The sequence below is a fragment of the Notolepis coatsorum genome (assembly GCF_963971535.1).
Source record: "Notolepis coatsorum genome assembly, chromosome: 1".
Classification (NCBI taxonomy): Eukaryota; Metazoa; Chordata; class Actinopteri; order Aulopiformes; family Paralepididae; genus Notolepis; species Notolepis coatsorum.
The window spans coordinates 169,901,446-169,919,350 of NC_140165.1; the positions used below are offsets into that span (position 1 = coordinate 169,901,446).

Genomic DNA, 17,905 nt, shown 5'->3' on the forward strand with positions numbered 1-17,905 from the left:
TAGAGCAGGAGGATAGAGAGAGGGTAAGGGAGGAGAAATTTGGTATTGTGGCCTTCGTGGCTGGGGTAGTTAATGGTATGGCAGAGTAGGGCTGGGCGATATGGCCAAAAACGTTATCGCGATAAAATTATAAAATTATTTTCATATAACTCGATATCGATAATTATCGTCGATATAATGTCAAGTTTAATTAACTTATTATGCCCGGCGCCGATGGACGGGCTATTAATAGACTTGTTTTGCTGCTGTGAATGTCTCGAGAGTCGAGTTGATGTCGTCATCAGTCCGCGCACGTTAGCAGTTAGCCAAAGCAAGCGGAGTATCTCATGACAATGTACTAAAAATGACCCTAAAATACTCTGTTCCGCCCAATTCATTGCAACGACGTCCACCGTATACCCCACACTACTATAACAGTTACCCTCAGAATTCAAAACACACACCAACTCGGCAGGTAACCTGTAAAATAGTGCCGTGCAAGCTAATTAGCCCTAGCCAGCCTCGTTTCCGAACGGAGTATCTCATGACAATGTACTAAAAATGACCCTAAAATACTCTGTTCCGCCCAATTCATTGCAACGACGTCCACCGTATACCCCACACTACTATAACAGTTACCCTCAGAATTCAAAACACACACCAACTCGGCAGGTAAACTGTAAAATAGCGCCGTGCAAGCTAATTAGCCCTAGCCAGCCTTGTTTACTGAGTCCTACCTCCGTGTCTCCTTCCGCTATCGGCCATCTCCTTCACTGATTGGTTGTTAGTGCGTGTGCTCATATCCAAGCTTGGAAAATCGATATATCGAAACTTTGCGACCACGTTTCATGTTTATTTCGAGGAAATAATTTATCGCGATAGTTATCGTTATCATTTTATCGCCCAGCCCTATAGGCAGAGGCTAAGGGTAGAACAGATAGGGTAAAGATGATTGTTAGGATAGCGGTTCAACATTTGGGAATGGAAGGTCTGAATTCTGAAATAGGAGGAGGTGGTCAGGGAATTGGATGAGGGGGTTGTGAGGGACCAAGCAGTCCAGGATAAGATTGTAGGGGGCAAGGAGGGTCTCGCAGAGGGGGGCTCAGACCAGGGTTTCCGTTAGAAAAAATTGTTGCCGGTCTCCGTGACCTGCAAGATTTCAATCTACCGGACAAATGAGATTAATTCCGGTCATAGTTTATTGAGCTTTAAAACAATTGAATAAAGAATGTCATCCTCAAGGCATGTAGATTTATAATATTATTACTTAAAACTATAGGCTACTTTTGCGTATACAGTCATTAATATATTCCAAATAAAATAAGTCCCTCGATACTCCGTGCTGCTGCTGACTTGAAATAAAATAGACTGCGTATGTGGGCAGTCGGTCCGACACTAAACAGCAGTCTGTTATAATCACATTTTTATGAGCTAACGAATTCCGTTATATTGGACATTTGTATTAATTATATCAAGCGAAGAACTGAGAAATTTTGCAGAGAGAGACTGCAACATTATCGTGGGTTTGCGTGATGTATATCTCCACCTCCGAGTCCCAACGACTTGGTGCTGGTCATAATGTCCGGTGAAAACAACTCCCTCCAAGCACAACTTGACCACCCGAACCGTACCAAAACAGGCCAAAATTAAATAGCCCATGCGACGAACGATTCATTACATTCGTTTCATCGTTGCTCCACCAAGCAGCCGGTCCAACAATGAAAGCTGTTATCAGCGCGAGCCGGTCGCAGTTAGTTTGCAAGAAGCATCCAGCTGCAGACCCGCAGAGCAGCTTTCCAGGTCTGGGGACCGCACTGTGCCAGCAAAGCTGGTGGGTTCTGTGGGTCTGCAGCTGCATGCCTTCCGCAAATCCAGCAGCAAGCTCTCGCTGAGCGAAGCAACGACAACAAACGCAATGATTGTTTCGTTCATCGCATAGGCCACCCAACTCCAGCCCATCCAAATACAATTCAAATAATCAAACTGTGCCCAGAGGGAACTATTTTCACCGGACACTATGACCGGAGAGATTAAATATGTCGGACTTCAACAGATTTTGCCGGTCAAAAACCGGTAATTACCGGCTAACGGAAACGCTGGCTCAGACAGGAAGTAGCAGCATTAGCTGCACGCCAATGGACAATGTAGGAGATGACGGATTCCAGTAGACTGCGGGAAAAGAAGAAGAAGAAGAAGAGCTCATCAAAAGAACTGCGGAGGGCAGTAATACGCCACGATGCGTCTACACTGCCGGAAATTCAAAAGAAGAAGAAGAAGAGCTCATTGTGCATCTTGAAACAGTGCTGAGCAGATAGACTAAACAACATAGATTGAAGCCTGCATTTCTAGACCAGGGTGCCTTGCCTACAGGTTTGCTGTGGAAAGAGCCGGCAAGTTGATTTACGGCTTTCAGGTGAGGAGGAATTTTCATGTGTCGAGTCGGCGGTGATTTTGGAGACTGGGAAAACACAGTTTTCTTACCTTGTAGTAGTGACGTGAATATTTAGGAAAATTGCTTCGGGATCACTTCTGTAAAGAAAGACTTCGCTGTGGAAGAGAAATAAACCATTTGGATATCTTTGTTTTACACCGGAGCGGCTGTGGACCTTATTTTTCTTCATCAACGAACGTACTACTCACGAGTAGGGATGCACGATAATTATCGGGCCGATAATAGCTCCGATAATATAATATATTTTTTGGTAAAAAAATATGCGGTGTGGGTGAATTTGGATGAAGTGCGTTTGTTTTGACTGTCGGCTCCTCCCGTTTTGCCAGTACTGTGGTACGACTGATAGCGTGTGGTTTAGGAACAGGGCGTTTTACACAAACCCTTTCTTGGCTGTGACGTAGCCACGTAAGTTTCTTGAAAGCAGCGCGGATGTCAACAAAGATGGCGACACTAGTGGGGATTGTTTCAGAGGGGAAAAGTTCGCTTGCTATTTGTAATAAATGCAATGCAGAAGTTCCACGAGGAGGGAAAAGTGCAGCGGCTTGTGATACATCCAACCTAGCAGGTCACCTGCGGCATCACCACCGCTGCAATGGTGTGTTATTGTGTTAACTTAAAAGCCTGCGACGACGCAGGGAGCTAAGCAAAGCTAGCCCCTTTCATGGCTGTGATGCAACCCTTGGTTGAATATGCAGTCACTTATTGCTCCGTAGTAGCCAGGTTAATTTGCACCACCAAGGACTGCTTAAAAGCTAGCGGCGTGAGCCCTTGGGTCATTTCTGTCAAACTTCTTTAATTTAGCAAACGACTCGTCAATAGGTACAAGCGTGCTCGCGCCGTCGTCGTAGGCTTCTATCACCATCGCAGCGGTGGTGATGCCGCAGGCGACCTGCTAGGCTATGTGTCCACTCAAAGCCTTTCTTTCAAGGCGGACAGCTTTGAAGAAAGAAGAAAAAAAAGCTTTGAGCGTCTTAGGTTGGATGTATTATAAGTTGTTGACGGATTGTGAATTTTCATTTGGAAAAATAAATATGGTCACTTTATAGGGGTCCCCACACGGCGAGCGATTTTAGCCAGGCGACCGATTTTTTTAGCGAGGCGACCGACAGAATTGTATTGTCTCCATTGTTATGAATGGGAGAACCCACACGGCAGGAGATTTTGAAGCGACGGTCGCGCAGCTATTTCTGTCGCCTGGCTAAAAATCGCCTCGATCCTATTTTTTGAGGCGACACGCGACACTGAAAGGACAATGAGGAAATAACATGACTTCTACTGGTGTATCATTTGTACACCATTAATGTATCAATACATTCATTGATCAATAACCTACATATTATTACCATGCTACTTATGTTAATTATTATTAACAGGAACAATAAAAAATAAATAACGTTAGTTGGAGAACTTAAGGTTTAGTGGCCGCTTGTCATTAACTAACTGACAATGCGCCACGATGCACCTACTAGATGTTTTTGTACTCGGGTAACAAAATAAGTTGTGGATGTTGACAGAGTTTAAACCCTTAGGAGTCACGCTGGAGCTTTGAACCCGTCGGCGGACAACAAAAGAAATCCGAATCCCTATAAATGCTCAAAAAGGACATCTTTTCAGAAATCGATAAAAATAGAAAAATGGCCATTTCTAGTGCTTTAACATGTAAGGTATAGGTCCCCCAACTTGCTAAACCTAATACGACTTGTAAATACGTTTAATTCTTGCTAGATGGTATGCTTGTAATAATCTCCATTTGCGATAAAAACTACATCGCGCGTCACATCCATGGACGCGCGCACACACCAACAGCGCATAGGTGTTAATCACTGAGTGATCTAATATGCATATTCTTCAGCGCGAGAGGGGGGGGTTGTGTTTCTCACTGTCTGTCGTTGATAATATAATCTGGTCCTGCATTATTATTATCATTCTCTCTCGAGAATACACAGGACCCGACGGAACGTTAATTTATGTATTAAAAGTAGTCTTATGCTTTTCATCCTCGCCCGTGTATATACCCACGTCGCGCTAAAACAACATAAACTACTGTATGGCAGACAGAGTGCGTGTGTGTACGAGTTATGAGTTATCTCGCAGTTCATTCAAGCGCGCATCACGGTAATGACAGCTCTCTAGAGTAGAATGGTGAGCTCACAGGGGCGTAGCTGGAGATTCTGGGCCCCATGAAAGAAACAATTTGTGGGCCCCCCAATCTATTAAAAAATGTGGGGCCCCCAATCTATAAAAAAAATTGGGGCATTTGCTGGGCCCTTGGAATCATCACCCCCCCCCCCCCAGCTACTCCCCTGCACACACACACTCTCTCTCTCTCAAACAGAGAAATCAAAAGAAATCAGTACATTACAGAAGGAATTTCTTGTACAGTCTAGTACAGTGGTAGACAATATTGTCACAAGGAAAGATGAATGGATTGATGTTGTAGTCTGAAAAAATGCCAGGAAATGCTCAGAGAATTGTTGCATATATAGAACACAAATGTAGTACATTAGGCATATACTGTAGACACCATATATACTGTAGACACCACATATACTCTCTCTCTCTCTCTCTCTCTCTCTCTCTCTCTGTTGTGGGTGTGGTTTTCAATTGCAAATATAGCACTTATAGTGAAATACCAGAGCCAATGGCCCATGATTAGGTATGCAGATGGTGTTTCTTTTCTTTCTCTCTGTGAAAATGGAAATACCAGAGCCAATGGTCATTAAGAGCCAATGGCCCGAACTGAATATATAAAGCACATGTTTACAAGAATCAGTCATTCAGTCATGCCATCCAGACGTCTCACCCCAGCTGAACGAAGTGGGGCTTCAAACTTTTTGTTTTGGCTGACAGTAGCAATGGCTACACTTCGGACTTTGCTGTTTACGGCGGGAAGTCAAAGTTCAAATCAGGCATTGGACTGGCGTATGACTCTGTCATGTCCCTGATAAAGCCAGCACACCTCAAGCAAGTACCCATGGGCAAGGGATATCATTTGTATGTCGATAACTTTTATACAAGTCCAAAGCTTTTCAGGGATCTGCATAGCCTGGGTGTCGGAGCATGTGGAACGTACAGAGACAACAGAAAAGAATGCCCCCGCACAGAGGTGAATGCTCTCAAAAAGAAGGATGCTAGGGGCACCATCAGGTGGCTACGTGATGGCCCACTGGTCTTTGTGAAGTGGATGGACACACGTGAAGTCTCTGTTTGCTCCACAATCCACGAGTCATTCGCTGGAAAAACTGTGCTGAGGAGAATAAAAAACAAGCGCAGTGAGACCTGGTCCATTGAGAACATTGCATGCCCAACACCTGTCCTGGAGTACAACAAGTACATGGGAGGCGTTGATTTGTCTGACCAACTCATCCAGTACTACTCTGCACACCACAAGACCATGCGATGGTACAGGACTTTGCTCTATCATTATCTGGACATTGCCGCCACTAACTCCTACCTTCTTCACATGGAGCTCTGCAGAGAGCAGCAGGTGCAGCCGATGACCCACCTGGTCTTCCAGCAGGAGCTGGTAGCTGAGCTGTGTGGCATCACAGTTGTACAGGTGCCAGTGGACAATCTACCCACAGCACCAGTGGACCGCCTACCAAGGAACCATTCACCTGTTGCTAGGCCTGCCGCGATAAGCAATAAATCGATTAATTGCCGCGATAATTTAAATGAATGCAATGATTTTGACGGGCGCGATTAATTGCTATTTGCGCGTTTGTTTTAATGAGGCGGAACCAGTGCCCCTTGTCAGTCACTGTCCGTGTTGGGAGGCGGGCCGCTGGCTTTACTACAGAGCACAGCACAGGAGCTCCGTGGCCACATAGCTTAACTACATTTCTCAATAGTGTTGCTCCTTTTAACCAAGTAGCGTTATTTGTAGTGTAACGTTAGAATAACACAGAATAACGTTAATACAATTACATGCATCATTGTTTACAATGAACGGGTGGGGCTAGTCAAAGGACTGGAGACGGGGACAAGTTAAACATGAATTAATTTATTATAACAGGTCGTTTTCGAGTCGTGCTGCAGTGCCTACGCACCACAGCTATTCTATTATAATACTGCTTTGACGCTTCCTCCTTTGCTGCATCTAACGTTAGTAGCTAACGTTAAAACAAAAAAACACAACCGGACGAGACAAGTTGTCGGCTAGGATAATCACAACAATACTTCCGGTCCGGTCGGTGGGCTTCAAAATAAAAGTCTTAAACACCGGAAAAGACGGAGCGGTGGGCTTCAAAATAAACGTTTTGGGAAATAAATTTCTCAAAAAAATTCTCTAACCGGTCGCAATAATATCGCTTATTGCGATATTTTCGGGGGCAATTAATCGCCCAGCAAAATGTGTTATCGTGGCAGGCCTACCTGTTGCGATCACGCAACAGGCAGATAAATCCCAGAAGGCCACGGCTGGCCGCCTGTTTTGCGTACATTGTAAGATGAAGACCCCCTGGAAGTGCGGTGAATGTGGTGTGGCCCTCTGTCTCATTCCAGACAGGAACTGCTTTTTCACATATCACTTAGTGTGATACAGAACAGGCAGATACAACCATGAGGAGACACCTATTTTTTTTTATACATGTGCATAATTTTATTTTTTTGGAGATTTTGCCTAAATTCATTGTGGTCGCGCTCTCTGCCAAATATCATATGAGGCACCTTGTATTACTATTGTAATCCAAAGGTGATATATAGGGTTGTTCATTGTACAATACAATTGATACAGTTGATGTTTCTTGTTGATTATTATTCTCTATGTGTTTTTAATAAAATTGTGTGATATTCTATTCCAGTTGTCTTTGGTCTTGTTTTCTCTGGTTATGATCATGTTATTAGTGTGTGTGTAAAAAAACTAATTAATAATATAATTATTATAAATGTCGCTCTCTCTCTCTCTCTCTCTCTCTCTCTCTCTCTTGAAATCTAGTTACACATTGCTGTATTTAGTGAGGTAAATGAGTACAAGACATGTTTCACAGACACACACACACACACAGACACACACACACACACACATTTACATTTACACATTACATTTACATCTAGTCTAGTTTCAGGGAACAAACTTAACTTTTTGACTTACCAGCCATTTGGCTGGTAGATTTTAAAAACTACCAGCCATCCAGATCTTTTACAAGCCAAAAATTATAAATAGCTTTTTAGTATATCGCCATGTGTTATTATTACTATATAATACTCTCGTATGCTATTTTCAATTAATATCACAAACAACATAAGGAATATTAGCCTAATTTTGAGTGGACTGAAGGAATGAGTCGGCGTTAATAGTTTTAAATGCAAATAATTTATTGCGAATTTATTTACAATATGGAAGCAAAAGAATTAAAGAACATATTAAAACAACTTCAAACAAGATAAACAAATCCATACTTGCCACCTACAAGGCAACAAGGGATGTTAGCGGAGTCTGTAATGCATCCAGCCTTGTATGGAATAATAATATAATAATATATAATATCATGCATTGTTATGTAAACAATTCCACTGGGTAGGCTTTACAACCATAATTAGCTGAAAGTGAAAGCCGACACACCTATATGAACATGCTGGACTAACGTTATAAAAAAAACACAATAAACTTACTCGCACATCCAAGTCCCTGTATGGTCTTGATTTTTTCGCTATAGCGTGGGCGTTACGGAATAGTATCCGCATTTTAGCCAGAGTCGACTCTGACAGCTTGGTCAACAGTCGGAGCAGGATGGCTTCCAGTTTCATCACCGACGTCCCGATGACAAATGAATTTCGTTTTCTTTTATCCGTTGCTTTGGCACGACATGGTATACAAAACTTTACCCCCCCCCCCCTCAAATTTAAGCCATTCTCGCGGTTTCCCGGAATCAGATGTGTACCATTTCTGGTTAAATTTCCTAACTACACCGACGCTAGTAGCAGGTGCAGTGTTATCGGTGGTGCTGGTGGTAGCAACTGACTCGTCAACGTTAATGTTGTCGCCTGTTTTTCTTAATTTTGAGGGGGGACCCGGGGGAGCTACTCCGGTAATATGCCTCCACATATTTGGTCAAATCAAATGCAAAATTAAATATCAGAGCACAATCAAAAACGCGATTGCAGGGTTTTTTTGTAGTAGGCTAAAGAACGGATGAAGACAGATCTCATGTGCGTCTCATGTTACAAACTTGATCTCGTGAGCAGAGCGCATCTCACACACACACACAGTTTCACTTTCGTTTCAACTCACCACGCCCGCATCCAATAGGGTCCAGCTGCAGCCCCGGAGATTGTTCCAGATTGGGCAACTTCCACCCGCTCCCACGACATTTCTCTCGCTCAGCTGGAGGCTACACCCTGCATCATATTAATGCCGACTCATGCAGTGGATTTAGTTGGCCGCCAGATGGCGCCCAGGCCTTAATTTATGACGGCCAAACATTATATCTACAAGCCTGTGGCGGTGGGCGTGTGACTATTTTGTACCCTGTCTAGTTTGCTTATTTTTTTTTGATATGGTACAGTACTGTAAATACAGACACAGACACACACACACAGAAACACACACACACACAGGCTAGGCCTCCTGCTGGGTCCATTCACTGGAATAACAAAGGAATGACTGGGCCTTTGCTCCAGGTGTGAAATGGTTCTAGTGACAATGATCACATTGAATTCTGGGAGTGTAGTTCTCTCATCAGATAGCTGAATGAACTTGGATCTACTTCAAGTCCTATACTGAAAAGGTGTTAGGATTTTACCAGAATGTTTGATAGGACATTGATTGAAAACTATCGTCTCAAATTTGACAATTGATGGCTTATTTTGAAGGTATGAATCTGTAATTTTATATTATGTAACAAAAAAAAGGGGGGAAATTCTCAGGAGGAGGAGCTCTTTAGGTTAGACTCCTAAGGGTTATGTCCAGGCTGCAGCTGATGTGGTTTATACGGTTTATTGTCCAAAGAAATGATGGTTGAGAACAGAACAGCGTCTTCAGTGAAAAAAACATTCTCTCTCAGCTGCATAATAATACTTGTCCAATCGGTGCCTAGTGAACGTATTGTAGCGATCAGTCATGCAGTAATGTCAGGAAGAATGAGGAGAGGTTGTATTCGTATATGGTGGTTTAATTCCAGCTCAATATGGGTTTTACAGGTTAATATTCCCTCGTAACGCACAACACAGCTACCTGCTAGTGCTGGTGAAGAGCTGCTAATATGCTCACTTCACAACAACATGACGTCCGGTCCCCGCGGTCCGTCCTCCTATATCTCCCGGGGGGAAACAAATAACCAGACCCCCAGCTAGACAGAGCGACGGTCGCCTCTGGTGTGGGGGGACAAGCTATTGTCGTTGAGCAACAGGCGATCGCATCGCCAGGCGACGTCTGTCGCCCGCCGTGTGCAGACCACTTATCAGTCAAAACTGTTGTCTTGGCTTTTGTTTCTGTTGTCTGGTTAGGTCAAAACTACAGGAATATACATTTAAGTTGGTGTTAAGTTATTGTCCTGGGAAGTCTTTTTATGTATTATTATTATTGTATTGTGATATGTTTTGTTTCATGTTGGAAAAAAAAGTTTAAAAAAATTGATAAAAACATATATATACATTAAAATTTAATACAATAAATATCGGTTATCGATATCGGTTATCGGCTTAAGGAGCATAAAGTTATCGTATCGGTGTCAAAATCAATATCGTGCATTCCTACTCACGAGTAAGCAACTTTAACCAGTAGAGTGGAACGTCTGCCCTGATACGTATATTGTGCGTGTGAACGTCGACATGAAAAGAAAAAAAGGTAAAAAAAAAAGCACAACAAATACTTGATTGCGTGATCTGACTGGACTGTCAAAACTTCACAACCGCAAGAGACTTGGGCTGGAGGAGGTGAGAGAGTGTGTGGTAGAGACATCCACTGCAACAGCATTAGAGACCGGTGGAATTAAACTTGGTGCAGTCAAAATCCAAAACTAGGGTTGCAAATTGTAAGTACATTCCTTACTCGATCAGATAACATTAACGATCAATCAATCGATTAATTGTAACTAAAAATACCCAATTTACCAAACAATAGCAAATGTATTTGTTTCCTCAATCAAAAGGTTTATTTCCGCAGCAGCGACATATTGCATTCTCGCAACATTGCATGTAGGGCTGGGCGATATGGAAAAAAATCATATCGCGATAACGATATGATAATTTTCTTTTATTTCTCGATATCGATAATTATCGAATTGTTATAAGTATAAAAAGAATTTAAAAAAAAAAAATTATGTTTATTTTGCAGCAATTCTTTGTCATTGCCGCCATCTTTAGTGTTACATCCCCTCACACTCCAGTTCTCAGGCTGCAGCTGGTTTAAAAGCTAAAGTAAACCGGCTTCTCTGCTGGCTGTGGCTCCAGAGGAGTTGAACAGTTCTGGCTCTGCTAGTTTATTTTCGATCTTTTGGCGCTTTTTTGGTGGACAAACCACCGCACATGTGCACTGTGACTCGTGACTGGAGTCTAGTTCTGCTAGCACACATAGCCTACTGTGTACAGACGGTTTCAAAATGTATTTTAAATTAGAAAGCAAACAAAATAAATGGACAAGAGAAAAAGAAATCTGAATTTGGTCAGTATTGTCATTTGGACAAGCAAAGCCATTACTTTAAGTTGCAGGCAAGAAAGACAAGTCTGTCCACTGTCTCTGGTTTTAAAACTGCCCTGTTGCAGGTAAAAAAAAAAGAAAAAAAAAAAATCGTTTTTTTTTTTACTTTCGATATTCGATTATCGATTATTAAAATATATCGCGATATTTATCGTTAATGTTATATCGCCCAGCCCTAATTGCATGGCATATGAACAGAAATGTAGAAGCTTAAACTGTATCAGGGTTTCCGTTAGAATTTTTTTTTGCCGGCCTCAGTGTCCGGTAGATTTCAATCTACCGGTCAAATGAGAGAAATTCCGGTCAGAGTTTATTGAGCTTAAAAACAATTGATAGGCAGGCTATATAAATAATGACATCCTCAAGGCATGTAGATTTATAATATTTTAACTTAAAACTAGGCTACTTTTGCGTATAGTCATTATATTCCAAATAAAATAAGTCCCGAGACTCCGTGCTGCTGCTGACTCTAAATCAAATAGGTGTCTGTGGGCAGTCGGTCCGACATTAATAAAGAGCAATCTGTTATAGTCACATTTTTATGAGCTAACGAATTCCGTTATATTGGACATTTGTATTAATTATATCAAGTGAAGAACTGAGAAATTTGGCAGAGAGAGACGGCAACATTATCGTGGGTTTGCGTGATGAATCTCCACCTCCCAACGACTTATTTGCGAGAGCATGCAGCTGCAGAGCCGCAGAGAGCGCAGAGAGCGGTGTTTTCAGGCCCTATCTGGGGACCGCTCAGCAGCGCCCCCCACCCAACAGCTGAATTGCGAATGACTGAATTGGAGTATTGCACTGTGCCGGCACAGCTGGTGGGTTCTGTGGCTCTGCAGCTGCATGCACTCGCAAATCTAGCAGCAAGCTCCCGCTGACACATCGTTGTCATTATTAGACCTGCTTGGTGAAGCAATGATGAAACAAATGTAATGATTGTTTCGTTCATCGCATAGGCTATTTAATTTTAGCCTATTTTAATACAATTCAAATAATCAAATTGTGCTTAGAGGGAATTATTTTCACCGGACATTATGACCGGAGAGATTAAATATGTCGGACTTCAACAGATTTTGCCGGTCAAATACCGGTAATTACCGGCTAACGGAAACCCTGGACTGTATAAAACACATTTGTGTCGACGTTAACACTTTCGCGGCCACTGGGATCCGTCTAATCTCACTCTATAAAGCCAGCTTATCATAACAACCTTTCATTGTGCGTGAGGCTGTTTGTAGAGCTAAATCTATACTTTATATTATTGCTATCTGTCCATTGTCAATTGACACTATAAACCGTCCCTTCAATATGCCTTAAAGAAATATTTTTTTCATCAATACGTTCCCATTTTATAGCGTCGTGAATATGAACTATATACCGCAATGTTCTGGGGTATTTCCTGGAAGGCGAGATACAGGACGCTAAGCTAATAACGTTAAATCGAATGGCGTTTCGGCTATACACAAGCTAGAGCTAAAACTCAAAATGCATATTATCGGTATCATGGTCCACCATGAATGCATGAAAGGGGACGGACGGACGTCGTTTCTGATTATTGATTACCAATAACGGCATTAGCCTCATTAGCTGATCGGCTGGTCCGCTATCAAAGCAAGGCCCGATCGGGCTGTAATTTACGTGAAAAAGCTCTTACCGTGGGCCGGTTGGATCCCAAACAGGATTTCCCAGTTATCGATCGCTATCTGGTAGATCGCTATGTCCATTGGCTGATGCTATATTCCTTTACTGCATACTGAATTCAGCGTCCCAAAAAGTATTCCAGGCTACATGCTACAGGCATAGCTTTAGGCTAACAAAAAAGTCCACCCATGATGAAAAAAAAAAACACCGGTCTGTAATAGGGAACACTGCATTATCGAGACAGCGCCCCTACAAGGATCTGGCCGGTAATGGCCTTTTCCGAATCCCAAGAGTAGGGTAAATCTGCAGTGCCGCTCTGTGACATTAAGTAAGATATTACAATGGAATAAAAGCCTAAACAACCTTTGGCCCTCAAGCGTTGGATCCGAAACACGTATATATATACGTGGTTGGCCACGGATGTGTTAAGCAAGTGAGCTGCATATTTGGCACAAAAAAAATCACTCGCCATAAAAGAAAATATCAAAAGCCTGTATTTAACAAATTCTAATATGTTAAACACGGTTTTATATTAACTTAACCTCTTAACACTTTGAATGCCCATCACGAGATATCTTGGGTTATCAGCCCACGGGTTGAATGCCCATCACGAGAATTCTCGTTTTTTTTTTTTTTATTAGCGATCTGAAATCATATTTCATCAACCGAGTCTACCGTTGGTAAACCTGCCCCGCCAGGCGCTCAGATGTGAAAAAAGCGTCCCCTATCGTCTCCCAGATGGTAATGCACCATTTTGGATTGGACTCAATGAAAATGGATGAGAAAAAAAAACTCCGGAATCCACATTTTACTTCTCACGCATGTAACCGGAGCCGATCAGATTAATTCTGGACCCTCAGCACAGCGTGTAATATGTGTTTTACAGTATACGCGTGGGATCAATAAAAGGATTGATTTTTGGAATGGCGATCAGGAATTGGAATAATCCATTTGGATACCATCTGATCTCAGGTAAGGAATCTATTTTACCAGTCTTAGGATAATCAGACCTGTTTTCACGGAGATATAAGCTTTTCCCCTATAATGTGATATGGCTGTTTGACTGTAAGAGCGATCAGGAACTGAGAGAATCGATTTTCAGCTCGCGGCACCAGCGTGCACACGTACACAACTAGCGATAATCTAGCGTTTATTTGAAAACGATTCATAAATAGGCCGAAAAATGACAACGTTCTAGAATATTACAGTACAGGGCGATTATCATGGAATCTTTATTTTTTTCCGTGAAAACGAGGGCTTTTCAAAATGCTATAAAACGGAAATTAACCGATAAAAAAAGAATCCGCTTCGACAATGTTGACTGGAAATGAGTCGTTGATAAGCGACGGGCAGATTAGACACATAGCCATAATTTAAAACATAGATTATGCTAACATTGAAGTGGATGGTGGGCATTCAAGCACTAAATGTGCGCCCCCTGCTGGGCACTGAAAGTGTTAAGTAGAACATGACCTGTACTTGCCCGATGTGCTTTTGAGACTTTAGTGTCAACCCCTGCGACTAGGGATGCACCGATCCGATATTGGTATCGGCCGCCGATATTGGTAAAATAGCTGGATCGGGTATCGGTACATTTAGTTTCACTAAGTTAGGAAAGTAATGTTTTAAGTCAAGCCTGATGTTGCCTTGCACAAAAGAATGATCCCAGTCTCTTCCACACAGTGACAGTGAGGCATACAGTTTATTAATTGAACAAAGTTTATTTTCTGTCTTTGTTTACAACAAATCAAAAACACACTTGTGATCCTTTACAATTCTTTAAAAAATATATATATTTTAATATATATAATTTTTGAACAATGGGTATCGGATCGGTATCGGCCGATACCCAAACCCAGGTATCGGTATCGGGACTGAAAAAGACGGATCGGTGCATCCCTGGCTGCGAGTTGCAGCCCTAGTAGTCTGACCAGTTTGTTTTATGATGTTTGTAGTCTTGTTTTAGGGCCTTTGAGGTGCTTTGGTACCACGAAAGTCATGGAAAAAATAGTATAGGCCCTCCAATGTACAGTAAATGTCCTAACCCAACCCCCTCCAATGTACAGTCCCCCCCCCCCCCCACCCCCTCCATTGTACAGTTTCTTCGTCAAATGTATACTCTCTTTTTTACTCTTTTTGTATCACAAACAGTACTGTATTTGTAAATCTGGTATGTCATAAATGTATAGATGTAGGAGTACTGTCCATCTGTATGTCATGTTATGATTAATTGAAAATGGGGGACCCTGATGTAAACAAGACGAAAGTCTTTCTCTGGTCTGCATCCCCTTAACAATTGTGTGTATTGAGCTGTACTGTATTGTACCCATTCTGCAATCTGTTACAAATAATGACAAATAATGATTGAAAATTGTATTAATAAAATGTTCAATCAATCAATCATGAGGTGCAAGCATAGTCGTAGTACCCTTGAATGAGTGCTCCTGCCAGAGTCTTCAGGGTATTCTTGTTTACCAGAGAGGAGATCCGGTAAAATAATCTTGTTCGTTGGTTGACTTTTTTTTATTACATTGAATGCCATTTTGTCACAGGAAAGATTTGCCTCTAGGATGGAACCCAGGTATGTAACAATACGTTAGCTAGCGAAACAGCACTAAATTAGACGTCACGTAACTTATATATATAAAGTCACCTAACGTTAAGCAACAAAAAAAATGGAAAACTAGCTAGCCCGACTGTGAACCGAAAGCTTTCCAGGTTGTAGCTAGCGATACGGTGGTGTTACCTACCAACTAGGAAATACTCCTACCCATACAGGCTCCATTGCAATCGCGTCCCCCCCAATCCAATACTGGTTTGCACATTTAATGTTAAATGGAGCGTGGTTTATATTCACCTGTTTAAGTCTGGCGATGAGAACATTTTTAACACCAGATATATCCAAGTTTCTTCGCTTGAGCTCAGATTTAAGATCAATTACTCGTAAATCGACGATTTTCTTGGACTCCGTGGAAATGGCACCCGACGCCATTTTACCTCTCGGCTGTTTGTTGTGTGTGTGTGTGCGTGCGTGCGCAATAGGTGCGCGCGGCCGTACCTCGTTCTTCCTCTTTATGCCAGACTAAGCACGTTTGGCGCATTGCTGCCTCTCCGGATGGAATGAGCACTACTCCTAATAGCCACCCCTACCGGAGGTAGAACAAAACACAAGAATGTTTTTCCTCATCTCTAAGGTCTCCCATATGAAATGGATTCTTGTATAAAGATATTTGACTGCAAAACTTGTTAAATTGATAGATATTGTTATACACCCCCAAAGGAAAAAACAACCAAAATATAGCCTGGCCGTATGAGAGTTGAATGAATGAATGAATGAAAACTTTATTTAACAGATTGCAGAATGGGTACAATACAGTAGGCCTACGGCTCAATATACACAGACCAGAGAAAGACGTTTGTCTTGTTTACATCAGGGTCCCCCATTTTCAATTCATAGTGGCATTTATGACACACAACATACATGACATTTATGGCATAGGGACATACATGACACAGGTATTTAGTACTGTTACTAGTTGAGACATATTACTCATGTAGATTAATAATACAAGCTCCAAGAGCTTTCAAATTTGACATGCTAGCAGTCAGACAGTTGCTTAACATCATAGAAAAACCTGGATGTGAATATCTTTATGCATGTAGGAAATATATACCTGTATGTACACATACTTAAAATAAGCGGAAATGTAAAAAACGAATATCTATGCAGAATGTTATCATTTACTTTGTAGTAGTTCTGCCATGGATTCTCATAGAAACATAGATGAGGGCTTTTTCGGAAAGGTGTGGTTGTGCTGAATCCAGCAATACCACATGTGTAAATATAGCATGCATGGTCAGGGAGTTACATCAGTAAATGTATGAGGTGTCCTAAATGAAACATTGACATAATGAAGTCTTCCGTCCAAAGCCCATTATCAGTGGTGAGAAGCATGTTGACAAATTCAATGTTACTGCAAAGTAAAGTCACTTGAGGTAATGTTCTGGTCTATAATGTTAATATATTTATGATACATTAATAATTTTTTTTTTTTTTTTTTTTTTAACAAACATAAACAAACATGACAACACATGATAAGATATACAAGCATTAATTAACAGTGCATATCCAATGAAATCACCATTTAGTTAAATGTCTTATACAGGATATACCCCTAATACCTGTTATCTAGTACCCTACACACATATTATGCTCTAGCTCGTACCCCCCCTCCCGGACCCCCCATTGGATAATCCATCCATTATAACTTGTTCCTACCAGACACTACCTTTATATGCTAGCTTTTATTCTCTCCACCACTTCTAACCACATTGTCATTTTGGATTCATTGAGACCCAAAATTCTTGCTGTATGGTCTATAATGTTAATATATTTATGATACATTTAATAAATTATACATTTCATACGATACATTTTATGATATTTCATATGGAAACAAAGATCAAATTGAATCAGGTTGAAATAGAAATAGAACACCTTTATTTCAATCTACTGCGTTCTGAGCCCCCTGCTGTATTCACTGTACACACATGACTGTGTGGCCAGGTTCAGCTCCAACTCCATAGTGAAGTTTGCGGACGACACATGGTGGTGGGGCTGATCTCTAACAATGACGAGAAGGCCTATCGGGAGGAGGTTGATGAACTGGCACGCTGGTGGCGGGATAACAGCCTACTCCTGAACATTGGTAAAACCAAAGAGCTGATAGTGGATTTTAGAAGAATACAGCAGGTGACACACTGTGGATAAATAATAAATGGGGCTGTCGTGGACAGGGTGAGCAGTTTCAAGTACATGGGAGTCCACATCACAGAGGACATGACATGGTCAACACACATAGATTCTGTGGTGAAAAAGGCTAAACAGCGCCTCTATCACCTGAGACCGTTACGGAAGTTCAGGTGCAAATCCAGAGCCTGCAGAATAATGAAAGACCCCCACCACCCCAACAACAGCCTGTTCAAGCTGCTGCGGTCAGGCAAGCGCTTATGTACACACGCTACGAGCACAGAGAGACTCCGGCTCAGCTTCTTCCCCCAGGCCATCAGAACACTGGACACTGAACTCTCCACTCACAAGTACACATGAGCACACACACACATGCTGCAACCGCTTTATACAATCACTTTAAACTAAATGGAAACGTCACTTTAAAGGAATGAAGAATATA

General features: G+C 41.8%; 1 protein-coding gene across 4 annotated transcripts in view; it reads right to left on the reverse strand.

The window, feature by feature from the left end:
* LOC311244718 (SAFB-like transcription modulator) overlaps nucleotides 1-15,709 on the reverse strand; it is a 118,158-nt gene extending 102,449 nt beyond the window's left edge. For all 4 annotated transcript variants that reach the window (XM_084334387.1, XM_084334386.1, XM_084334385.1 and 1 more), the window contains exon 1: nucleotides 15,571-15,709. In XM_084334387.1, coding sequence (XP_084190513.1) covers nucleotides 15,571-15,596 — 26 coding nt within the window. In that variant the 5' untranslated portion in view covers nucleotides 15,597-15,709. The remainder of the gene's footprint in view (nucleotides 1-15,570) is intronic.
* Between the last annotated feature and the right edge of the window lie 2,196 nt (nucleotides 15,710-17,905).